Genomic DNA, 27,229 nt, shown 5'->3' with positions numbered 1-27,229 from the left:
GGGTAGCTTAATTTTTTTGCGGACTGTCGGGTTCTAATGTGCAGATGTGATGGATGGCAAACACTGCCCATGTTACATTGACATTGCTGTGTGTTATCACAAGAGGAATGCATTTGATTCAGGGGAGGTTACAAATGGTTTTAAACAGCTTTCCCCTGCCAGCCAAAACATTTACTCGGGCTATATATGGGATGCTCGGAGGCCAGATGCGAGGGATACGGGCTTGTAAGGTCTTGTAATGACCTTAACATACAGAATATGGCCGGTAGAGTCGAAGCTTGTCCGGGAAATGCTGAGGAGTTCCAGTCACCATTGTCAAGCTGATTGCTTCACTCGTCTCAGGTGACAAACTCCTCAACGTTGTGACGTCGTGTAGCGGACTGCTGTATTTATTGTTCGTGTCAGCCAACCATCTCATTGTGCTTATTTTGGATGGGAAACGCAACATCGTGCCAGCAGTGTTCCGCGCGTATGGAAATTCTATAGGGGGTCGTTTGGAAAAGGAAGGAATATTGCTTGTAAATAACAAGACGGCAGAGCACCTACCAAGACAAATCAGACCCAAAACCAGATCCATTGTCAGTGGCAGTCTGGAACACCTCATGCTTTATATCCCAGATTAACAACTTCATCCCTCATTGAGTTCAGAATAAACACCATGTCACATCTCTTTCTGTCCCATATTTGTGCTTAAAGGAAAAGTTCATCCAAAAATAAAACATCTGTCACTATTTATTTACTCACCTTCATATCATTATTAACCCCTTTGACTAGAGCTGCTCGACTAATCAAAATAAAACCGAAATCACTATATGCCTTTGTGCAACTAACAAATTGTAAAGGCTGGGGTTTAACGGAATAAATATAATCAGAGTGAAACGTGAAAAGTTTTTTTTTATATGCGAGCAGCTCATGATCTAGAGTCTCGAAGTGGCTTGATTTGCATGTAAATGCTGCTCCACACAAACTCAGCAGAAAATGCAAATAATAGTAATAATAATAATTTTATAGTCATATAATTTTATAGACTATTTTATAGTCATGTTGATATAAAATCAAAAAAATGTTGGGCCAAATTGTGCGGTCTTAAAAAAATAAAAAGATAAATTTCACCTTAAGTCCCAATCATTATTTTTATCCGAAAATGTTCAATTCGATTTTCCCCTAAATCATGCAGCCCTACCTTTGACTTTCTTTCTTTTGTGAAACACAAGTTATTTTTCATGCAGTTACAATGAAAAAAGAATACAAAAACGATGCAAAATTCACCATAAAAATATAAGTATTCTACAGCCCTTCAGTAAATTCAAACTTGAAAATGTATTTTTTTAAAAATGGTAAAAATCCAACCTAGATCTCTGTGCTTATTTCTCTAAAGAAAGTAGCAATATCTGGTTTGTGGACAAATTGTTCTTCTGAGTCGGCTCTTTTCAATTATTTGTTTTATCTTTTAATTAATCAATTAATTCAGTTCACAAAACGGGTCTAAATGAGTAGTTCACTGACTCAATGCAATTAACTGCCCTCTGCAGGACTATTTGTGAATAACTATTACTTCAGATGTAGAATATAGTGCACAAGTCATTTGGACTACTTTTATCGTGCTTTTGTATCCTTTTTGAAGTCTCCATTAATTGCAATTGCTGAAAGAATTTTTTGCTTTTTTTATTCCTTTCGTGCTCCACTGAAGAAATTGTCATATTGGAATGACATAAGTGTGAACAAATGATGATTTTTCGGGTGAACTGTTCCTTTAAACATGGAGAGGGGTTTTCAAAAGCCATGAGAACTTACAGTCTATGCCGCATTGCCCCACGCTCATTTCCCCAGCATCTCTTCTTACTACCGCTGAATTATTAGTAGCTCTGGTTTAGATTATGTGCTGTAGAGCTGTAGGGTCGCCTGTGAAGGCGTAAGAGCGGTGTCGTAATTCAGCAGGCGGTGGGCTGGTTGGTGGGTGGCTTGAGTGCAGAACTGTAGCTGCTTTTAACCGAATGTTAAGTGAGCATTGAAATTCAAAGCATCCCACCACTTTGTGTGGCATTTATTAACATCAGCTAAATCATCAGTGATGGGGAATAGCGAAAGCAATCCAAATTAAACTGATGCACTGCTAAAACACTGTTCTTAAATGTGTTTTTAGTGATTTCTACAGTTCTTCCATGTGGACCTTCTATTCAGAAAACAATATGCAGAGTGCATTCTCTTCTCTTTAGCCAAATGCTAAGGCCTAATATGTATTCTATATATGAATGTGAATGCAATACTTTACTGAAATACTTCACAATCTGAATTTCATACATTGCGTTCTAAAATGTTTATTGAAATTTCTTCTACAGTCAATTTTCTCAATCAGATAGATGGACAGATAGACAGAACGACAGACAGATAGAACAACCAAGAGAGGGATAGAACGACGGACGGACGGACGGACGGACAGATATATATATATATATATATATATATATATATATATATATATATATATATATAGAACAACCGACAGATATATAGACAGATAGATAGATAGAACAACTGACAGATAGATAGATTGATAGATAGATAGAACAACCGACAGATATATAGACAGATAGATAGATAGAACAACTGACAGATAGATAGATTGATAGATAGATTGATAGATAGATAGATAGATAGATAGATAGATAGAACAACTGACAGATAGATAGGTAGATAGATAGATACAGTATATAGATAGATAGATAGATAGATAGAACAACCGACAGATAGATAGATAGATAGATAGATAGATAGATAGATAGATAGATAGATAGATAGATAGATAGATAGATAGACCGACAGAGAGACAGATAGATAGATGGATGGTTGGATGGATGGACAGACAGACAGACAGACAGAACAACCAACAGAATGATAGATAGATAGATAGATAGATAGATAGATAGAATGATTGATAGATAGATAGATAGATAGATAGATTGATAGATAGATAGATAGATAGATAGATTGATAGATTGATAGATAGATAGATTGATAGATAGATAGGTAGATAGATAGATAGATAGATAGATAGAACAACTGACAGATAGATAGGTAGATAGATAGATACAGTATATAGATAGATAGATAGATAGATAGAACAACCGACAGATAGATAGATAGATAGATAGATAGATAGACCGACAGAGAGACAGATAGATAGATGGATGGTTGGATGGATGGACAGACAGACAGACAGACAGACAGAACAACCAACAGAATGATAGATAGATAGATAGATAGATAGATAGAATGATTGATAGATAGATAGATAGATAGATAGATAGAACAACTGTCCAATAGATAGATAGATAGATAGATAGAACAACCGACAGAGAGACAGATAGATAGATATAGATAGACAGACAGACAGAGACAGACAGACAGACAGACAGACAGAGAGACTGAGACAGACAGAATGATTGACAGACAGTCAGACAGACAGAGAGACTGAGACAGAGAGACAGACAGAACGACCACCCATCAGACAGACAGACAGACGCTTGAACAGTGTCTACAGTATTTAGTGCGTTCAGATCAGTCACTTGTGAGGTTGCATAAAACTCACAGAGAAAAAAAAGCCAAATGATTAACGGCGCAATGACTCGTCTCTTCAGAACAACCATTTCTGTTCTGGCACTGCTAAGACTGTGTACAGCTTCTCCAGGGCAGACATAAATCTGAGACGAACAATTGCCTTTGTTACTAATTCAAGAAGTGACTTCTAATATTCATCACATTTTTTTTATTCCCAAGAGCTTTAGCTCTCACTACGGCTGGACCCCTTCATATAATTTCCAAATTAATCCCTGGCTACATAAAAACGGCTGAAGGCCTGATGGGAAGAGTTAAGTTGAGACTTCAAACAAGCAGCTTTATGGTAAACGTTTGGCAGCGTGAGCGCACAAAGAAATTCTCACATTTTAACGTGTGATCGTCTCGACTAACAGCTCAGCCAGAGCACCTTTGAAGTACACGCCGTTCCGTCATTAATGTGAACATTATTCAGCCTTTATTTGTGAGGGTTATTCGATGCCAAGAGTCAAGAGAAACTTGATCAGACGGTGCTCGGCCTATGCGAATGACAGCGCTGTGTCAGAACGTGAACGCATGACAGGTCTGTTTCCTCCACACGGCGGGTATCCACCATATCCACATACACTCTCTGGACAGGATCCAGACCTAGTGCATGGACACAGGTGTGGGCCGTAACTGTTCTTAAAACCCCACTAATTTATTTTAAACTGAAGTTTCTGGTTTGTGATACGGCAAAGTAAAGTACCAGACTTGATATATCATTTTAAGGGGCATAACCCAGGTATAACTTTGCGCTCCCCCGCTGTGCAATCTTCTATGCCATGGCAACAGAAATAATATTTTACCTAAGTTGCGAATGTGTGTTTGAAGTCTGTATTGAATGCAATGCAATTAAAGACAGTGATCTGCGAAATAATGGCGAGAGATGTCTTTATATAGAGTTTCCTTGTGGGAGAAAACAACATATAAAGTTACCAGTGTGGTCCGATTCAAGGCAAAATAAGCCATTTGATTCCTGAACAAATGACTCTTATTAGCCGGTTCTTTTTAGTGAATCAAAAACATAGAGCCTCATTCGCGACCAAATTACTCTTATGAGCCAGTTATTTTTAGGAAATCAAAAACATACAGCATGACATGATTCCCGAACAAATGATGGTACTTTGCTTTAAAAGAATGAATAGCTCAAAACCAGTTCACCATTTTGAATCAGTCGACAATTCTTTCACTGAACTGATTTCAACAGAGCTGTAACTGAATCAACATCCGATCCTTACGCAGCTGAAAGTAATTATTATTTTCAGTGGGTCTCTATATTTTTGAGTGATAATTTGCAGTGTAAACATGTATGTAGAGCCACAGTACAGTATTACAAAGTGAAAAATCAGGCAAATATGAGTCACTAGATCATTAAAGTGCTGCATCAGTAACCACTGGTTTTATGTTTTCTCTTCAGCCTGTGATTGTCATCCGGTCGGTGCAGCTGGTAAGACCTGTAACCAGACGACTGGACAGTGTCCATGCAAAGATGGTGTGACTGGCATCACCTGCAACCGCTGCGCTAAAGGATACCAGCAAAGCAGATCACCTATCGCCCCTTGCATCAGTAAGATTCATCTGGCTTGTTTTTTTTTCTTTCTTCTACTGTGTCTTCAAAAAAAAAATTTATTAATTTTTTGTGTCAAAAATTTACAAATGAATTACACTATCCATTCAAAAGTTTGGGACATTGCCAACAACTACTGGCCTGGCAGCAGAATACAGCGTTTTTAATTGTTTTCGCGGATCCTTGTGAATGAGGATCGTTTTGATAACGCTTTCGTCTGTAGTGTACACGAAAAAGGCACAGGAAAAACATTTCCGTTTTTAGTACATCGTTGTCGTGTAAACGTACCTTTTAGAATTAAGAAAGCCTGCAATAAAATGCAATAGACACATTTTAATAGAAATTTTGCCTAGGAAACCTTTTTATGGGAAATTGATATATAAAAATAACATAATTAGAATATAAAAAGAATATAGAATTAGAATATAGAATATATAATTAATATATAATTAGAATATAAAAATAACATTTGGGTAACATAATAAGAATAATCGTTAGTCAATCTAAGTAAATCTGTTCAACTTTAAGAACAGCTTCATATTTACTAGTCGTAAAAAATAGTATTTGTATTTCTAAAGCATTAATAAATATTTATGAGAGTACCAGAAGATCAATTGTAGACCTCCTACCAATCAAACAATATTTTTGATCAGTTCAGTATTTACTATTTTTTATTAACCACAACAAATAAATAGGAAGCTAATGTTCAGGAAAACATGTCTGATTTATCTTAAATTTCATTGTCTCTACCTCTTGAAAAATGAGTGCGACCTACAAATAAATAGCGAATAAGAAAGAAATCTACTATTATGCAGCTTCCTTCAAAAATTATTCTTGGACTAAATGAGGTGGTGCAACATGAGTTGTTTTCCCATTACCACCCACAGAGACATTAATAAAAATACTCCAAAGAAATTTTGCATAAACACCTATTATTATTCATGATTTCATGGCCCCGGCCCATTTAATTTCCGTATCGTTCCCCTGTTCCATTATTTCCTTGGATGGACATTTCGCTGATTGCCCTCCGCTAAGTCAAACAGACCATAAAGCCCTGGCTGACATGACCTAGTCTGCCCCGAACCTTGCTGACGGCCTTTCAACTCATAAATCTCACGCCCGCTCCAGGGGCATGATGGGTGATATGTTTATTGGCAGTATCAACAAGGCAGCAGACGGTCTCTGTGGCGATTAAGGACAGGCCCACACAGCAGCTGGCATTTCTCGATAAGATACTCACTGGGAGAGCAATACAATATGTGGCTATTAATGTGAACCGCTTCTATTATGCACTAACTGATGACATGGAAATAAAGATTTATCTGGCCCTCTGACAAAAGCAACTATAGACATGAAGCCATTCAGATTTGCTTGGCAAGGATTCACGTAGACAAATGAAACCCTTAGAAACTAGATTTCCCCTAATTTCTCAGGGTAAGTAACAAATGTGCTGTTAAATCTGGAGAGAGAGAGGGAGCCCCGACAATCGAGTGGAAAATATTTGGTTTCTCATATATTTTGTGATATAACGTGCTTTTGTTTTAATAGCCTGATATTAAATTTTTGCGACATCACACATTTTGCCAACTGCACATTTTAACAAGCCTCGATTCCCCCATCGGCGTATATCTAACAGCAGAACGCTTAAAAGAGGAAGAAGGGGCTTCAGAGAGGAAACTCATTAAAACTAGATATCACCACGTCTTCATGTCATCAGTCATATGTCTAATAAACCTGATATGTCTACTAAAATGTATCAAAAAAAAAAAAAAAGAAAAAAAAAGAAGGTGCAATGTATATTGAAAGCAGCAATGCCTAGAAGAAAATGTACGGCATGAGGTTTTGATTGTTTGTTCTTGACTGTTTGTTACAGAAATTCCTGTTGCCGCACCCACAGCCACCTACAGCAGTTCAGAAGAGCCTACAGGTGAGTGCAAAATAAATGAAACCATTTACTGGCATTACTGTGGCATCAAGCTCTATATGGTCAAATATCCCAAATACAAATTTGTTTAGATTTTTTATGAGTTGATTCAAACATTCTCTCTAATGCCTAAATGAGTATCGCAAAAGAATATATATATATATATTAGGGGTGAAAGAAACGATACACGTATTTGTATTGAACCGTTCGGTACGAGGCTTTCGGTTCGGTGTTCGGTACGCATTTTCAAAGTTGGACCGTTTTTCCTGCCGACCAGAATTTCGTTATTTCAAATGTAGGCGTGTTGCGCGTGGCAAGCGTGCTCATAATGTAAGAGACGCCGCACAACATTGCCCAACATCAAATGGCAAACGTAATGCAAGCGGAACGAAACTGCTCGTGATTGAAGGACCGTTTATGAGTTTGGACCAGTGCAGCGCGAGCCGATCATGATCATGCGACACTGTTACTACACAGCGCCAATAAGAGATCCAGTAAAGAAAGCATTTGAATTCGCCACTGAAGTAATAACATCGCTGCAAGATCTAGTGAGAAACATTCACATTTCTCCGTTATTAACGGATCAAACAGCGCTGACATGGAAACCTGGAAGAAACATTGTGCCATGAATGAACTATCCAGTGTCCACAGATCAGCAACATTCACCATGGATTTACTGTACAGTAACACACTAACTGCAACCATGGAAGTTTGGCAGGAATAGTAGGCTATAATGCTTTCAAGTAACATTACGTCGGTTTTATTTTGACATTATGAATACAATTGCTGCACTCAAATGTTAATCTGAACTAAAAGAAACCTTGTTTATAACTACTACAATATTACATTTCATTTTTTCCAAGGAGCTGTTTTGTTTTATATGCTCCTAAGAAGAGTCAATTATAGCTCAAGAATTGCTCAAATAAAAAAAAATCATACTTTATGATAAAGTAACTAAATAAATCAAATTAAATCAAGGAAATTTCTCTGGCATTTCTTTCTTTTTGCTGTATCAAAAACGTACCGAACCGTGTATATATACTCCATAAAATTTGAAATAAAGTATAAAATTACAGATACAAATTACAAGAATAAAAAGTTTAATTAAAAGCATAATTTAAATGTGTTTAAGCGCAATAATTAATAAGATGAATAAAATGAATATAATGTTAATAATAATGTAATTTAATAAATACGTTTTTTAAATTAAAGGTACACCATGTTAAAAAACAAAACTGCATGTATTTTGTGGAAGAACATTGTTTTGGTTGTGCTTCGGCTCTGCGTGACTGTGAGGATGAATATGGTTATCGTACTGCTCATAAAACATTCACTACTAGGCTTAAGAGATATAATCAGTTTAGATGGAAAGGATCTCAAGCTGACTCGCTGAAGACGTCAATGTAGCTTTACCCATTAATAGACTCGGTACACTGCGCTACAACAACCACAATAAAATTGACCCTTCAAAATAGATAATGCTTTAAACTCTATACTCTATACTTACTTTACTATAAACTCTGTTGGACAGCTACATATGGCAATTGAGTAATAAAAACACAGACATCTCTGTGTCACTTTTACATTTTAAATCCCTCAGTTCTCGTCATCACCGAAAAGCAAAGTCAATGTTGATTCTTGTTTAATTACAAGCTCTGTCGTTTTCTCATTTTGAACCAAAAAAACACTACATAGTGTACCTTTAAAAACGTGAATCACATATTAATTCTATTAAATATGATATTAATAGTATATTAATCTGTGGTACAAATATGTGTATGTCTCAACAACAAATTCTCTACATACTGTAGCGGTGTTACTGTAGCTTGTCTCTCATTTCACTCCTAAACAGATCAATATTTCATGTCCATTTATGTTTATCAGCTACCTGTGTCAATATTACACAGTAAACCTTTTCAGGGCGATACAAGACCTCTCGTGTCTGTACTGCAAACCTTGGATTGCCAAAACAGAGCCATAAAAATGTATTAGTGGATCTTTCACACTTATGATCTGGTGATATCAACATAAGCCAATGCTTTCCTTCTCCACATGCTTTGTCTCGGTCACCATCGTAACTGGCTGGGACCTTAATCTGATTACATGCTTCATTTGAACACGTTTGCTTTTCCGTCACACTCTCGCAGCGCTGTGCCGTAAGGGAAAATACACCCTTGTACTTTCATTCATACTCAATTACCCAAGCTGCCCGATCACTGTCTGCGCTGTGGGAGTAACGCCCGTGACGTGCAGTCGTCCCATGGAGCCAAACTCAGCTGCTAAACACTTTCTGGCTCTGAGATGTTTCAGTAAGAGTATTTCAATTTCCCTGGATAGCGCACATGTAACAGACACAGTGGTGGTGGTCAGTGTGACCATATTAATAATTGAGAAAATAAAATTGGCTGGTAAGTGTATACAATTCTCTGTTCATCACCAGCCATTCTTTTCATCATGAAACTGTACAATTGTGCAAAGCATTAAATCTCGAACGTCCTTCAAAATAACTAAACTCACACCAATAAGTGAACTGAGTGAAAAAGAACAGTTCACTTTGCATTCACATTGACATTGGACTCAGACCACTTATTTTTTCTCTTTTTATATCAGCTAATATGTTAGGTTTTCTGTCATACTTATTTTTAAAAGCACTAAAGAGAACTGAGGGGGGGAAAAAAAGAAAAAAAAATATAAAGGAAATGAATTACAGAATGACAACATAAGACTTGAAACATCACTATCATAATAGATAAACGCTACTGTTAAAACTTTTGGGGTCAGTAAGATTTGTACTACTTTTAATACTTTTGTTCAGCAAGGATACAATAATGACAGTAAAGACACATATAATGTTAAAAAAATATTCCTATTTCAAATAAATGCAGTAATTTCAGAATTTTTTTTTTTAGCATGGTTTCCACAAGGATATTAATAAGATATTAATGTTTTCAAAATTGTTTTCATGAAATCATACATACAATATAGGGCAAAAGGGCAAAACCTAAATGTACTAGTAAATTTAACCTCTTAAGTCCTGATTCTCTGTACCTGTCCTGCTGTTCTCTACTGTGAAGAACGCTCTGGTGGGGCTGCCCGGTGGAGCCGCACAGTTGTGCTTGAGGGACCCTATTAAGCAGACATTTGTCCCTCCACAGGGGACATCCATTATTTGGGGGACGTGGGTGTAATGGGCAGCGTCAGGCATTGTGCTGCATGCCTAATGGACGCCCAGTCTTATCAAAGAGAAGCAGGATGAGGCGGACAAGGGCCATCGCCACACAAAAGCCGCCCCGTCCTCCGTTCATGCATTAACATGGAAATCAGGCGTGGCTGATATGGACTCGTCAGAATCATTTACTTTCTGCGACTCCACCCCCTTCTCTGCACTTTCTCACTCCCTGCCTCCAGTTCTCCCCCCACGGTCCTTCACATCCTAATTCTGCGCACCACCTTTTTGTGTTACCACCACCCCCCAAAGCTGCCAGACATCTCGCTCTTCTAGCACCCCCCCCTTTTACTTTCCCCTTCAAACTTTTTTATATTCGGGTTGGTGGTTCTTTCCTGCTTCGCCGTTGCCCAGGTAACCTCATTCAGACGGAATATAAAGGGACATGAAAAGGGTGGATTGGACAGAGGGCTGGAGAAAATAATGAAGTTTGTTCATATTCAGGCGAAAGCTGAAAGGTCTTCTCGCTCCCATCTCTTCCAGTCCACCAGAAATCTCGAGGTTATTACGCTATGTGAAGTAGCTGCGACGAGAGACTCTCGGGTTTCGGTTTGCAACAGGAGAACTGAGCCATTTTAACACTCTGGTCTCAGTCCAAGAGTTGCCTGGCGTTGAAGCGACTCCATCGCCGAGGGCTCAATGTGGGGTTCGGGTCTCCATGGTGGTGTCGAATAGATCCGCTGAGCACTAGAGCTATAAATCATTGCGCGCTGGATGCCGTCCCTGAGGTTTATATGTGGAAAGCTGCGTTTAAATGAGGATTCGGTATTGTGGGCATTGTGACGGGGGTGCTCTGTGTCTGAATGAAGTTTAAATGACCTGTGAACCCCCTGTCCTGACATTGCTGAGTAAGTGGGGGGATATGGGGAGGCTCTTGATAATAAGGGTGAGAAAATGACTGGGTTAAGTGAAGAAAAGATTAAATGATTAAATACCCATTAAGTCTTAATTAGGTCTAACGTAACTCTCTTTAAATGTATGAATGAAACAGCTGTCCCAAAATCATCTGGACACTTGAGGCGCAGTTAAAAGTGCATGAATTCTATTGCATTAGACAATATCATACAAAACAAGTGGCACTGACAAACATAATATGCTTTTGTAGTAACTTTTAACCAATGAGTCCCAAGATGACATTTAGTGCATGTATTGAAAACGTATAATCAAATTTCTTTTCTTAAAAAAAAAAAAAAAATACTACTTGGTTTTATATTTTGATATTAATACAGTTGTGCCACAGCCAAACCATTTTCAGTAACTACACCATAAAGCCTACTGTATCATATTTAATAAGCTAATTTCTAAGGCTTCTATGTTTTCGACATTATCAAAAATTTGCTGGAAAACCTGTTGTACACAATCTATTACATGCCTTCTGTCGTCTGGTTGATAGTTTATACTTTTTTTTAGCAAGTAAAATACTTTTTTCAATATAATTCTAAAAACTTGCCCCTTAAGGTTGTGGTACATGTGTCTTTTTGCTGTGAATCTTTATTGATTTTTATAAAGTAAATATAATAATATTTTTTTTATATTGTTAGTAATATTTCTAGATGAACACTTACTGGACTGAAGCAACATAGGTTTACTTGATTATCAATTCATCATTTTCTAGAAAAAACATGTTAAGATAATATGATACATCAGGCTTTTGAGGAACGTTTATTTCTTTCTATCTTTCAATCATCATTGTACTGCATTGCAATATGTTTTACCCCCCCAAAATTAAAAACTACAGAGCTTCTTCTTTTATAAAGAACTCATTGATTTACATTACAAGCCATCAGATTTTCATCTTACTTTTTGGTAATATAAATATCAGCAACTGCACCAGATTGCACACTTTTGCTCAGTTTGGGCCTCTGGATAAAAGTGTTTTTTTCCTCCTCGAGTATGATCTTTAGATTCTCATATATCATACTAAATGAGCCATAAAAGCCTGATGTATCAAATGTGATACTCAAAACAAAAAAAAACACATATGCTTTTTATTTATTTAGATTTTGTCTCAAGGTTCAATAAATTCTTCCAATCAAAAATGTTTTTTTTTCTTCTGATTATTATTTCATATGTCAGGCTTTACAAGGGAAAGTACCAAAGATGTTAAAATAGCAGATGTTTCTCCACCTGCAAACACTTCTCAAAACCTAATTTTGTTGTTTCTCACAGAAGATTTTACCTGTGTTTCACTAGTTATCTGTCTGCTATCTTCCTCAGACTGTGACTCCCACTGTAAGAGCCCCAAGGGCAAGATGAAGGTCACCATGAAAAAATACTGCAAAAAAGATTTCGGTAAGTAGCTGTTTTTTTTAGAAACGCCTGCTGTCTTTTCACTTCACGTCACTAGACATCTTTCTCTTCTAGGTCTATTCTATCTCTCTCTCTATATGTGCTCCCCCTCTCTCATAGCGCAGACAGCTTATTCAGAGGCTAAAGGTTTATGTTATAGCATCAAAGCGTGTGAACTCAGCAGGTTTCTCCAGATGGACACGCTCAAACTGCCTCGCAGCATCTAGAGGACAAAGGGGACAGCTGGTTCCTGTTCAAAACAGAGATTTCACAAGTTTAAATACTAATATAGTTAATATAATAAAGGACTTATAGAAGTTCAAGAATGTAGTTGTAGGGTTTAAGTGGCACAACAGATTCTTAAAAATCTGGTCAATGCAAGTTTTTTTTCGTCTTCTTGTGAAAGTTGTAGAAACACACATGAGAAACAGATTACAAAGATAAAAAATACAGTAAAAACTGGAATATGGTGAAATGTTATTACCATTTAAAATGTAATTTATTCCTATGATCAAAGCTGAATTTTCAGCATCATTACTCCAGTATTCAGTGTCACATGATCCTTCACAAATCAGTCTAATATGCTGATTTGGTGATCAAGAATTGTTATTATATAGGAAGTTATTTTTGTAAAAATCATTTTACCTTTTTTTTCTCGATTATTTGATATAGAAAGTTAGAAAGAACCGCTTTTATTTAAAATAGAAATCTTTTGTAACATACTTTTGATCGATTTAATAAATGCTTTCTGGATAAAAGTATTACATTCTTAAAGAAAAATTATACTGACTCCAAACTTTTGATATAGTTCTTGGTAGTCCATCGATGTCGATGATACTTTGCACAGCTCATCTATATAGTATATAGTTATACTGGCAAAATGTATACTTTGAATGTTATTTTACAATTTTTTTAAGTTTCTCTGGATCAAATTGTCTGTTAAATTCATAAATGCACATACAAACTATATTTGTTATACTTCACCTTTTATCAGGGCCCAATATAAAGGCTCTTGCATGCATATTCGGTAGAGGCAGAATCTGTCTTTGACTGCACACATGTCCTCTGGCTGTTCGCAGAGATGAGAAAAAGAAAAGATGTTTGATTTCACAGTGTGATATCATAAACTCATTCCTTACTGGCCTCAGGTCTGGAAACACATCTGAGATTTGCGGTGTCCAAGAGTGAGGACTGCACTGCCTCTGCAAAAAAACACTGCCAAGCTAGAAAGAAAAACTAAAATGAAGAGAGACCGACAGACACACGTCCTAAAATGGTGCAATGCAGTCATTTTTCTGTCCTTACTGAAACCGGAAAAATGATAAACAAACATTAGCTAGGTTTCCATCCAAAGCTGAGAAATTAACTTTTAAACTTTTGTGAATAACGCAGCGTTTCCATCCCATTTGTTCAAGAGAGCAAAATCATAACTTCCTGGGAAATTGGTGCAAAATATCGAATTAAAATGGAAGTTACTGCAATTGCGGAAGAAACTATGGCTCTTTTATCCTACTGTACATCATAAATGACTTGCGCATGAAACGCAATAAATAAATGCGTCATGTTATCTTGCATTCGGAGGCTGGTGCTTGTGAACGCAATCATGCAAGACACTTCTGGGAGGGAATTAAACCAAATTATTCTGATGACAGACTTTGGCTCAGGCATTTCAGAACGATCAAACCAACATTTGAGATGCTGTGCAATAAATTGGTTGCTGGTTAGTTAAGTTATCCTATCACATCCACTGCTGAGGCAAAGTCACGAGTTTTTTTGTTGTGCATAGGGAAATTTATTCGGTAAATGTGTTTCCATCTTTTATGGAGTGACGCAATATTGTAACAGATTACTTTTAAAAGTAACTTTCCCCAACACTAGTTAGCATTACATTTTATATTTGAAATTGAAAGTTAAAGTTGAATTAAGGTGCAAAACTCGTTGATCATGTTCTCCAGCATGATTTGAAAATGATCTAAAGAGCATCTTGAGCTTCAGTGGAAGTAAAAACATCTGCACAAAGAAGTTTGCATGCACATTGTCACAAATTTGCTTATTTGATTAGTGACCTATAAATAGTGCAGAAGCAACCTTGCTTTCATGTGCAAAACTTTTTTTATTTCCTTAAAGGTACACTGTGTAGAAATTTCTCCCATCTAGCGGTGAAATTGTATTTTGCGTTCAAACGAATAGTGCTCTCTAGCGCCATCCTTTTTTCAAATGCGTGTTGCAACTACGGTAGCCGTTGTGTACCAAGAAGCTATGACAACATGTCTTCCAATAGCACATCATTGAGTTTAACTATACATGTTCTACTGTTATGCTGCCTATATAATGAATTACACAACCAAGCAATGAAAAAAAGCTTGTAATTTAGACCGTAACATTGACTTACCTGTCGAGAAGAAAGCAGGCAACTTCAGCGTCCCTTTCAAAGTCTTTCTCATTCATTAGCTCTTTCCACCTGGGAAAAGCTATCCCGATGTTTTTTTAATTCGCCGGTCACGTTTCCTTTTAAATAAATTTTTTTGCTTTTTTGGCGACGAGGATTCCTTCTCCTGTGGCTCGGCATAAGTATGATCCTGCATTATGAAGTACCGTGCAGTGCAGCCTTTCAAATTTGCCGGGGCAGTGACAAGCGCCTCTCACTTGTCCGTTTTAGCTGGTTTCAGTCACGTGACGCTGGCTCTGAACGAAAACGCGTTGAGGTAGGCTAGTGCTTTTTGTCCCTCTCTGCTATTATAGTTTTTCAAAATGGCGGAACGACATGGAAGCCTTCTTGGACTTACCCGTCCAATGTAAATAAAGATAAGAAATTCTTCGCTTACGAAGATAAGTCAGATCATTGGCAGAGGTAATTTTACACCAGTGAGGACATTTATGAATAAAGACATTGATTTTAGCTAATAAAATACTTAAAAAACTACACAGTGTACCTTTAAATGAAAAACATTCCAGATTGTCAATGTGGTTTCAGAGTTTTGGACCCCAGTGTATATGAAGGCCTCAGCATGTCTGCAGCATCTAGTACAAACTGAAATGTGAATTTGCGGCTAAAACTATTGCACACAGAATTAGGGTTATAAACACACAGAGAGAAACACACATTTCCAATTTATCCCAATCACACAGGCCATCTAAAGTGCAATTTCCTCATTAATATAGCACCTTATCTATATTAAGATCTCTGTACTTCTCATTACTTTTAAATGACTCATTTACAATCCCTCTCTGCTATCACATTGGTTCCCAAAACATTTTTAGGCATCTCCTGGGGCGAAGCAGATAATATTAATATAGATAATATCCACAGGTTGAATCAGCAACCACGAAGACTAACTGAACAATAAAATGAAGCAAAGAAAGAGAGAGAACGAACTATTAATGGCATTGCTGGTCATCTGTAGCTGCTATCGTTCAGGCTGTGATATTAAGTTTCATTCGTTTTTCACTCTCAGCCACAAGTGTTCATACTCAGAGGTTGCTCTCTTAGGGAAGTCATTCATCATGTTGATGTTATATAGGACAGGTAACATTGGCTAAGGCGAGTGTCTTGACTGCAGTATAAATCTCATTGGGTGGGGTGTATGGAAGGGCTAATGGCGTGTCCCCGTTCAACCGGCCCCCATGTGTGAGAGAGACCCAGTGATTTTTTTGGTAACAATTTAGTTTAGGGTCCTATTCTTACTATCAACTAGCTGCTTATTAGCATGCATATTACTAGGATGTTGGCTATTTATTAGTACTCATAAAGCACATATTAATGCCTTATTTTGCATGACCATACATCCCTTAATCCAATCCAATACCTAAACTCAACAACTACTTTACTAACTATTAACAAGTTTGTTGAGGCAAAAGTCGTAGTTATGAAATAGTTAGTTAAGAGTGAGAATTGGACACTAAACTATGACCAATTTTTCTTTTTCACACATCACAACATAAGCAATATTTGCAAGTCTGGCCTAGACTTGTTATTGTCTTATAATGTTTTATTAACACAGGATCCATTTTTTCTGGCATCCATTGGCTGGCGTTACAGTAGGCCTACACTGTAAAAAATTACGTGATCAATAAGTTATGACAACATATGTTTTTACATTGCTTTAACTCACCAAAATAAGTTAAGCAATTTTCAACTTTTTTATGTTATACAAGATTCAACTCGTTTTTAAAGTCAGTTTAATGTAATTTAAGTTGAAATGACTTAAACATCTAAGTTGATTGTACTTAAAAATTTAAGGCGGCAACTTTTTATATACACCCGTATTGGAAATGCTAAATTTGAAGCTGGTATGTTTAATAAATAAAAAAAGTGTTTTTAATAAGTAACTATATAAGAATGTTTGGGGTGTGATTGTGTGCAGTTTATGTTGTAGAACAAAATGTCCAAGTATCATCAACTAAAGTTTACTACAGACCTTATTTTACTCATAAATTGAAAAACCCCATTCTAAAAACCCATAGGAAAATTTTAAAGGAACTCTACAACCTCAAATAAGATGTTGGACAAAAGGTTTCCTTGAAAAATTTCGACCTGGGCTCATATAGCACACGACAGACCAGCGACCAGACCAGACCACCTTGTGCAATGACATGAAATTGCAGTGAATGCTTGTATCAAAGAGGTACAAATTGTCCAGAACTCACAGGACATTTACACTACTGGTCAGTGCTGCTGCATCCAGCTCGACATTTAAGTCCTGGCCTTGGTGAAGTTTTAAATCTGTCCAGTGCTGGCGGATGAGACCGACAGAGAGGCGAGAAAGGAAGAAATACTCCCCGTCGATCCGCTTTTGTTCGGCGTCGCTACGGAGACAGCGGTCCGAAAGGGTCGCATTCTCCTACTCTTGGGTGGGGGGAGAATGACAATGAATCAAAGAACTGTGTGTGTGTGTGTCAGTGTGTGTATGGAGCTGCTTAGCATTGCCACACACACACGGCGGAGGCAGCAGTCAGTACCCCGGCGTAAGCGGCTGGGCGTAGGGCGTCCCAGCGGGGAGCTCGCAGGAGCTTCAGTGTGGTAATCAGGCGCACTAATTAGATTAGAGCTCGGCTTGTGTACCGCGTGCGGGTCGTGTTCCAGCACACTGACTGCACACACAGAAAACCAGCGGGACACCTGGCAAATCTAGGGGCCTCTTCCTCTTTTTAAATTCATTTCTCTCCCTCTCTCAATCAGGAGAGAAATCCCTTACCTTCTAACTCTTTTCTTTCTCTCTTTCTCTTTGCATTGTCATGAAAGAAAATAAAAGTGGTCTCATCCCATTCAGCTGATCTCATGGAGCTTTGGAGATGGATTGTCTTGCTGGCCTGTGCCGTGTGGCCTCATGCAAAAGAGGGTTTAACTTGCCAGATTAAACAGGCCCTATAGACACTTTAGCATAGCCTATTCTTATCTTGTGCATCTTGGCTTGTGGTATGTTTAGCCAATTATTCTATATTATCACCAAGATATGTCAGGATTTTATGCCATATAGTAAGTACGTTTGTAAAGAATATAGAAAGGTCAACCGTTTTAATTTAACGTTAAGATTTAGATTCAAATGTACGTTTTCTTTTTATATTTTTAATATATGTATATATTAAATCTTTGTAAAAAAAAATTATAATAATTTATTTTCATTATTCTTCAAGTCACAATTGAAATAAAAATGGACAATTCTTATTTTTTTCTTTTATGGAATAGTGCAGAGTTTATTATAAATCATTTGTCTGTGCACATCTTCATTTTTATAATAATGTGTCCTATCAAAATAACTTATCTTATAATGTGTTCACTGGGACGAGGGCAGGACAATCTGTCACTCACATGACATCACAGCAACAGCAAACTACAACCATCCAATCAATTCCATATAGACAAAATCAAGTTTACATTTATTTTATTTTTTTCTTGTTCGAGAAGCTGTTTCACTCAAATATACGTCACAATAGGGAAGTAAATACTATTACAACTTCCGTTTCATATCACTAGTAGCCTACATTTCTATTGTCCTGAAGTGTGACAGATACATTTTTACTTTTTTTTTTAAATACAAATATTCCATGTAGTCAGTCAGTTAATATGAGCTCATAAAGGCAACATGCTTAATAATTATAAAATAATCAACAAAATGTGGTTTAAAGTCATGTTAGATGGACTATGGCATGTCAAACCACAGGTGAAAGCATTTCTTGTAACCTACTCACAAATATAAATTCCATTTTATTGCTCAAATTCATCTCAAAACTGCATATTTATTGCTCTTTCATAGGTCACAGGACTTCCTGGAGTTCACTGTTATTTTTCATTTAAGTCCTATTTAATTTTCATCAATGTTTAAACATTTAATTTATATAAACTTTGTCAACCTAAAATACGTTAGGAGAAAAACATTTACATAACTTTTTTTAGATAGCATCATTTGGATCATTTATGTAGAGGACTTTGGAAGATTGTGATGAGAAATGTTTGAGCTGATATTTACAAATTAGTTGATGTAAATTAGCACTCTGAGAGACACTGTAGATATTGTCCGAAACTCTAAAGGAGACACTTTCTTTTTCTCCTTTTAATTTCATTGCTGACTAGGAGAATCTGTCTACTAAAAAGATCTCCTTTCTCTTTCCCATTATCTCTCTATAGCTGCATCATGGTCAGAAACAAAGTTGTCCGACTAACGTATGAACAAAATCTTTAATTTGCCGCTGAAAATAGTCTTTCTTAGTACCTGGACAAATCTGGAAAGCGTTTGCCACCCGCATGGCGTATCTGAGGCTCAGTACTGGATTCAGACAGGAAATGTGCCAGTTTGGCAGGGTACGATGAAACCAGTGCCAGTGATCACAGCATTAAAGCGTCGTGCAGAGAGAGAGAGAGAGAAAGATTTGATATATTATAGTAACATACTCTCAATATAAGCTCACTTCATGCAGTATGTGTAAAATAAACAGTGATGACATCACTTTTAATATATTTTCAGCACAAAGCATTAGTTTGGTTCGCCTCGTGTTTGTTTGAAAGTCATACAATATATGCAATGCAATACACACACTGCTATGTGGTTGCTAACCTAACTAATTTGTTTAGTTGCCAGGACGTTGCTACAGTATGAGGTTGCTAAGGTGTTCTGTCTGGTTTCTAGGATGCTGTTATGTGGTTGCTAAGGTGTATTAGGTTGTTGCCATGATGTTGCTATGTGGGTGTTAAGGTGTTCTATTTGGAGGCCAGGATGATGCTATGTTGCTAATATATAATGTGTGATTTCAGTTTAACATATTCTTTGTTGATGCCAGGATGTTGCTATGTTGTTGCTAAGGTGTTCTAGGCAGTGTTGGGGGGTGACGCATTACAAGTAACTTGAGTTATGTAATCAAATAACTTTTTTCAAGTAACAAGTAACGCGATTACAAGTAACGTGAGTTATGTAATCAAATTACTTTTTAAAGTAACAAGTAACGCGATTACAAGTAATGTGAGTTATGTAATCAGATTATTTTTTCAAGTAAAGTAACACATTACAAGTAACGCGAGTTACGTAATCATATTACTTTTTTCAAGTAACGGAAGTTACGTAATCAGATTGCTTTTAGTGTCGGTTCAGACTAATGTGAGCAGGCATTCACTCATCTCACTTAACAGATTCAGTATTTCCCAAAATGAATAAAAACAGTTCAATTCAAACTCAGAATATTATGAAAACCTGCAATAATTAAATTTTAACTTCATGACCTTCTGGCTGCTGACCTTCGATGATCCAGTTCAACCATACTAATAAGCAAAAAGTAGTTTAGTTAATCATCACATTTGTGTTTCATTTTTTTATTGCTGAAGATTATTGAACATTCGTCTCCTGCATCATATTCTTCAGTGATCCAGAACGGCAGAACAGCTGAAAGGTTTGTTTGAGCTGCGCCCTCTACTGTACAGGCATAAACATGCATTTCCTTCTGCCTGAGGCTTATTCATTTCACTTTTTTTGGTGTGAAAGTGCCTTAACATTTGCCAAAAATACAACTTAAATTTTTTTTTAAATAAGCAAGCCCAGCCCAGGTGAGAAAAAGTAATGCAAAAGTAACTAAATGCATTATTTTCCATAAAAAGTAAATAAGAAACGCAAATAGTCACTTTGTAATGCATTACTTTTAAAAATAACTTTCCCAACACTGGTTCTAGGTGATCACAAGGACAATGCTATGTGGTTGCTGACATATTCTAAGTGGTTCCAAAGATTTTTCATATGCGGCTGCAAAGGCGTTCTGGATGGTTTCTAAGTGGTTACTTTTGGAAACAAGCATACAAACAAGAGTCAATTAAGTATATGGTATGAGTTTCACTTTCAAAATGGAACTTTTTAGGCAATTCTATCAGAAAAAACTAAAATTCTCTATTCTAATACAAGCTGAACACAATTTAGCAAACACCACTAATGAGTCAAAGCAGTTGTTTTCAACCTTTTTTAAATAAGCTCAACAACACATTTTGAGTCAGGTTTCGGCTCGCTGCCGTCTCCCGCTGTGAAGAAACGAGAGCAGGTCAAGAGCGAGACCCGGAGCAGGATTCTCACGCTGCTCTTGGACCGGGCACCGCCGGCCGGGCTCAGATAGCTCATGAGGTCGAAACACATCCGCAATTCTTCTGGCAACTTCTCTGTGGCTGGGATGATAAACAGTGGCCCCCCTCCTCTCTCAGCCGCGCTACCCTCCGCACACCCTTCTTTTCTTTTTATCTCTTGTTATTTGGATGGCGAAGCGGGCTCCGGCCCAGAGAAACACAGGCGATGAATGGAGGGGCTGTGGGAGTGCGTTCTCTCAAATTGGGTGCAATTTGCTCGCAGCCTCCCCCCCTGCTGCTCAATTGGGACATTCCATTCAGCGATCGGGGCGATCCTTGCCTCCCTCTCTAAAGAGAGTGTTCACATTCAAGAGCGCAAAGAAAGAGTGCTAGGAAAGAAAGAGCACTTCCTGTGTCATTTTCACACAATGCTGTAATGGCATATTTCTTAAACATGATGTGCCACTGGTTCACGGGTTACTGGCTTGCCCTGTGTGTGAGTGTTTCAGGGCAGCACAGCGATGCCTCCCCGTTACACACCGGGTCCATGCTAAATGCGTAATCGAGGTCTTTTCCCCCCCTCTGGGCGTCCTCCCCGTGTGAAAACACTTCATGTCAAGTACAGATTAGCTCGCAATCTGCGAGTCTGATGATAGTTAAAATGCATGACCCGAGGGGATTTCTGCCGACTGGGTTTGTTAGCGGTTACCACATGGGCTGGATGTTAACATCTGATGTTTGCTCCATAGCTGCGGATACCTAGTGTCCAAAATACCGAGAACACATTCAAATCAGATTTTTTTTCTTTTCTTCATTTAAACCTGTAAATAAAGAACATTTTAGGACTTTGAATGATTTTCCTGAGAATACATAAAATTGTATAATTATTTGTTTTTAGTTCAACAAAAATGATTATGATGATATAATTTTCAATAAAAAAAAGTTTTGAATGTTTTAAGATTTTGAACAATTAAAAAACAAGGAAAAGTTCAAATACAATTGTTATAAAATCCTAAAACATTCAAAAGTGCTCAGGTAATGTCAATGGAATGACCCATTTCAAGGGTGGCCAAAAATACATATCTTCATATTTATAAGTAAAGCTTAAAGGTTTTTTATGATTACATAATTCTTATTATTACACTTTTCACAGATACAGGGACTAATGTATACTCGTTCAATAACATTTGTCTGATAATCTTAGATTCTCATTGTTTTTCTATTGTGCATCTGCTGTCACGTTTAACACTTTATTTAAATGTACAGTATTAGATTGTAACTGTTCTGACTGTTCTCGGCCCGCCGGATGTGATATTGTGGCCAATGAGTTCCCCACCCCTCTCTTAAAGTCACATAAAAGCTAAACGTTTCACACAAAAGATAATGAAGAGAACGGAATGGGCGGGTCTCCATCTTTTCCGTTTTATCAGTATCAGGAGATGGAAGGAAAGCATTTCTATGGCAACTTCCATTGTGGTCAAACATCACTTTAAATATACTGTGGTTTTACCAAATGATACTATGGTAACTGTGGCTCAAATGGGTGTGTGTGTGTGGAAAATTCAAAATTAAATATATTTATTCAATTAAATATATATTTAATTATACTAACCATAATTTGTTATTAATATAATAAAACAAAAATAATTATAAAAATAATATTATATATAAATAATGTAAATATTTTATATCTTTTAAAATGCATTATGGTTTTTGTGTGTGAATGTGTTCCTTTCTTTTATTATTTCTCTGTGTAATAAAAAGGATCTGACTATTTATAATACTGTTGCATTATACTGACATATCATTATTTATATATACATATGGATGGACGGATGGACGGACGGACGGACGGACGGACACTGTCGGCCAAAAACCTTGCATCTCCAAAACCAATACTTTTCAGGAAATGGAAAAAACATTACTAAACACTGTGTTGTCAAAGTTTATATTGTGGCTTTACATGGTCAGACATTTGCATGTGTCATTATATTATTAATATTTTATCAAAAATAAGCTCAAATAGATTTGTCCAGTGTTTTGTCCCTCATTAGAATGTCCGGCTCTAAGGAAAATTCACAATTATCTTTTAAAATGTTTTATTCCATGGCAGAAACAAGCTTCCATAGGTTTCCGCCCAATATATATATATATATATATATATATAATGTATACGTTTAAAATTTTTCCCTGCTGTCCACAAACCAATTAAAACAGACCTGTGACATAATTTGGGGTCTGAATTAAAAGTGTCCTCATTTTGCTGTTCCCGCTTCTCTCCGCAGCGATCCAGGTTCACGTACTAAAAGGAGACAAGGCGGGCGAATGGTGGAAATTCACTATCAACATCATATCGGTCTATAAGCAGGGGGGACACCGCATTCGCAGAGGAGACCAGTCCCTGTGGGTCCGCGCTAAAGACGTGGCCTGCAAGTGCCACAAAATTAAACCCGGGAGGAAGTACCTGCTCATGGGCTCTGACGGCGACGACTCCCGCGTTCAGAGCGGCGTGGTGGCGGACAAGGGCAGCCTGCTCATCCCGTGGAAGGACCTGTGGGCCCGTCGGCTTCGGAAATTCCAGCAGCGTGACAAGAGGGGCAAGTGCTAGAGGAGGAAACATAGAGGGATTGAAGAACAGGAGAGAAGGAAAGACAAAATAATGACCCGAGCACCTACAAGTCGGAGCAGATTGATTGACGATTGATCAGAACCGTGGTGAAGGACAACCACTTGTGCAGTTTTGCCTTCCGTCGTTTAGTGTTTTTTTTTTTTTTTTGCTTTTTTTTGTTCCCATCAAGATTTTATTTTTTCATATCTTCAATTTTGCAGAATTTGCACCTACTATTAAGTATACATATATGTAAAGTCGTTTATGTGTGATCCTTGATGATTTCTGCCTTTTTCCACAAATATAAAAAGAAACAAGCTACTGAGTCAATGTATCTACATGAACGTTTCACTTCAGAAGAACGGTGTTGGCGGTCGACATTTTCAAAGCGCACACAGTGGGGTCTGAGGGCACATTGAATATCTGGATTTAAAACCTGGAGCTATACATAGTTGCAGAAATGTAACGCAAAGAAGAATTTAGATGACAAAATATTCACGAATCTGCAAATTTATTATTAAAAATGATTTGACCTGTGGTGCACATTTGACTCATTGGGATGATGTTGCAATCCCATTCCCCTTCTTTCAAAGAAAAGAAAATAAGTGCAAAATAAAAGCACTTTCATTATCTCTCCCTCAGATTTTTGGGCCCCACTGTACAGTTTTTATGAGAATGCAGCATACGTGATCATGAGGGAACTGTAAAGATCTGTTAAGCCAATACATGCCAAAATTAGATATAACATCCTTTACATTCCTTCCTCTCAGATAGAAAATCTGTTGACAATACCTCACTGTTGCTGTCTGGAAGAACTGTGATTGGTTCAAAATTGCACGACACCATAAGGCTTATTTGGTGCCAAAAGCTATGCTGATACATTTGGCCTTTGATTCTTTGATAACTGTGGTGATCTTTAAAGTGTGAAGTCTACCTTCTCTTCCATAACTAGCTGTAGTATGAGTTTAGATATACAAATAGAGTATGATTATTTTTTTTAAACCACTTTATGATTTTTGATTTGAAAAACAAAAGTGTATTTTCATTATGAACAACAAGTTCCCTCTTTACTGCAGACTCCTACTTCTATTATACAGAATAAATCTGAGATTTTCCAGATATTGATAATGCAATAAATCACAAAAATTCCCCAAAAGTAGATTTGTCATCAGTAAGAGAAATCAGAGAAGCTCAATGTCCTTCAGCATGTCAAGATGACTAGAGTATAATGTTCTAGATACTAAATTTGAGACATACTGTAAGTCATTGCTCATGGATCAAGGATATAACAGAACAATGAACACAAGCCTGAATGGTCTTCATGGCTATGTTGACCAGTGTATGCAAACTTACGGTTACATCGTACCAAAATAAATAGGATAAAATGACTCTTATTATTTAGGGAAACAAACAATTTTCTGTGTTATCACTTGTGTGGGACCTTTCTTTGCTCTGGTACTTTACTACAGTGATATGCTCTACTGTTTTTGTATAGTTGTATAGTTTTCCTTTTTTTGTACAATATTTAGTAGATTATATTCACATGCAATTAACCATTTTTTATTTTATGAATATTCTGAAAATAAGAAAAAGGAATTTTAGATTTTCTTTGTTTACACGAGTTGATAGTGTAGAGAGAGGGATGTACTATGTCTATGTGACATGAAAATATGCGCGAGCGCACACACACACACGCACACACAAACACACACTTTAACATCCAGTCACTGTCCAACTCTGAATCACTGACAGCGACTACGAACTGAAAGTCAGTGACTTTGGTTTATTAAAACTCACAGATGGTCTAGGTCTTTGGAGACACCCTGACCTCACAAGTAGACATTGACCAGTTTTCCAGACATTTTGGAAAATGACTCTGAACAGAATTTTTTTTTTTTTTTTTTTTTTTTTTGATGAAGACATTTACAATGTTCATGGTCCTCCTGTATATGATGTTTTACTGTGTACTTTGCAAAAGCTGTGTATTGTCCTGTAATGCATACTAATATATTATGATTCTCATAAATGAACATATTTAATGATACATGAACTCACATGGCTGTGTGTTTATTTTTGGTCCCAAATATGATATTTTATATATTATCTCAGTTTTTTTTTTGAGTACAGCCACTAATGACCAATAAAAATAAATAAAAAAATAAAACTTATAAAAAAGAAAACAATTCTGCAAACTGTATACTTGTAATTATATTCAATTATATTGTGGCACAATAATAAAAAATCTCCATTAATAGTAGCAAAATAATTTCTACGATGCAGTTATTTTATTGTATATAATTATAAATGGGTTTGCACCTTATAAACCCCAACATTTTTCATATAGATGAATGTAGTTAAAAACTATAATTATATAATAATTATTATTTCATAATAATAATAATTGTTATTGCTATAGTAATCATTATTATATTGAAATTGTTGTATAATTTATTATAATATAACATAATGATAAATAATAATATAATAGATTAATATATATATATATATATGTGTGTGTGTGTGTGTATTTATATAAATAAAATGTATATATACACAGACAAACACACACACATTATATATATATATATATATATATATATATATATATATATATAATACTTTATTTATTTATTCAATAGTTGTAGTAATAGAACATCATAAAATTTCAAATGTCCTAGTGATATAATTTTTTTCCATCATGGCCAGAAAGAGACTACACAGATGAGCACTCTACAGGCTAATTTAACAGTACCAACTAAATAACAATAAAAAATTATAATTGTAACAATTTCGAAAGCCAGAATAGTGAGCCAAGTTAAACACAACCAAATACTGTACGTCAAGTGCCGCACGGATGGAGGTCCTGTTAAATGCGAAGCAAAGAGTTAGTGTGAACAATAAATGTCAAATGGAAGTAAAATACAGTTCTGTTTTTGCGACGAAACCCAGCAGCAGACGCGATAAGCTGCATCATCATTTACTTTGGCTCTCTGGACCTCAATAAAGACCAGAGCCTTTCAGAAGGGCTTCAACATGTAAATGTCAGGGCCCGTGTATTTCAGCTTTAACTAACTCAGTGATATATCAAACACATAAAACAGACCACTGGTAACAGGGTGGGCACTTGGTGGTTCTTATTCAAATGAAAACTAAGCCATTTTCAGAAATCTTCTGCATTGAGGAGGTTGCCTTTTGTCCTAAACATCTGAGCAATTCAGCAGGTGTATAAAAGTACAAAGGCATTTTCTTAACAAAGAAGTAAAGTATAAAAAAAAAAGTGGATGTATGGCGGAATCAAGCAAATATACGGAATATACTGTTAAAGAATTACGTCAGTCAGTGTCAGGACAACCAATAGCAATAGCAAAACGGTAAAAAAGAGAGTTTGTGACTCGAATATTGAGCTTATTGCAGTAAGCTGTCGACCTTACTACTTACCCAGGGAGTTTTCCCATGTCATTGTTATGGTAGTGTATATTCCCCCT

General features: G+C 36.7%; 1 protein-coding gene across 3 annotated transcripts in view; it reads left to right on the top strand.

The window, feature by feature from the left end:
• The window catches only part of ntn1b (netrin 1b), a 54,851-nt gene extending 28,998 nt beyond the window's left edge, over nt 1–25,853 (top strand). For all 3 annotated transcript variants that reach the window (XM_082162156.1, XM_082162155.1, XM_082162154.1), the window contains 4 exons: nt 5,015–5,164; nt 7,038–7,091; nt 12,532–12,606; nt 23,422–25,853. In XM_082162156.1, coding sequence (XP_082018282.1) covers nt 5,015–5,164; nt 7,038–7,091; nt 12,532–12,606; nt 23,422–23,744 — 602 coding nt within the window. In that variant the 3' untranslated portion in view covers nt 23,745–25,853. The remainder of the gene's footprint in view (nt 1–5,014; nt 5,165–7,037; nt 7,092–12,531; nt 12,607–23,421) is intronic.
• The last annotated feature ends 1,376 nt before the right edge of the window (nt 25,854–27,229 follow it).

Source organism: Leuciscus leuciscus (genome assembly GCF_965113295.1).
Source record: "Leuciscus leuciscus genome assembly, chromosome: 1".
NCBI lineage: Eukaryota > Metazoa > Chordata > Actinopteri > Cypriniformes > Leuciscidae > Leuciscus > Leuciscus leuciscus.
This window is presented reverse-complemented; position numbering and strand designations above follow the sequence as displayed.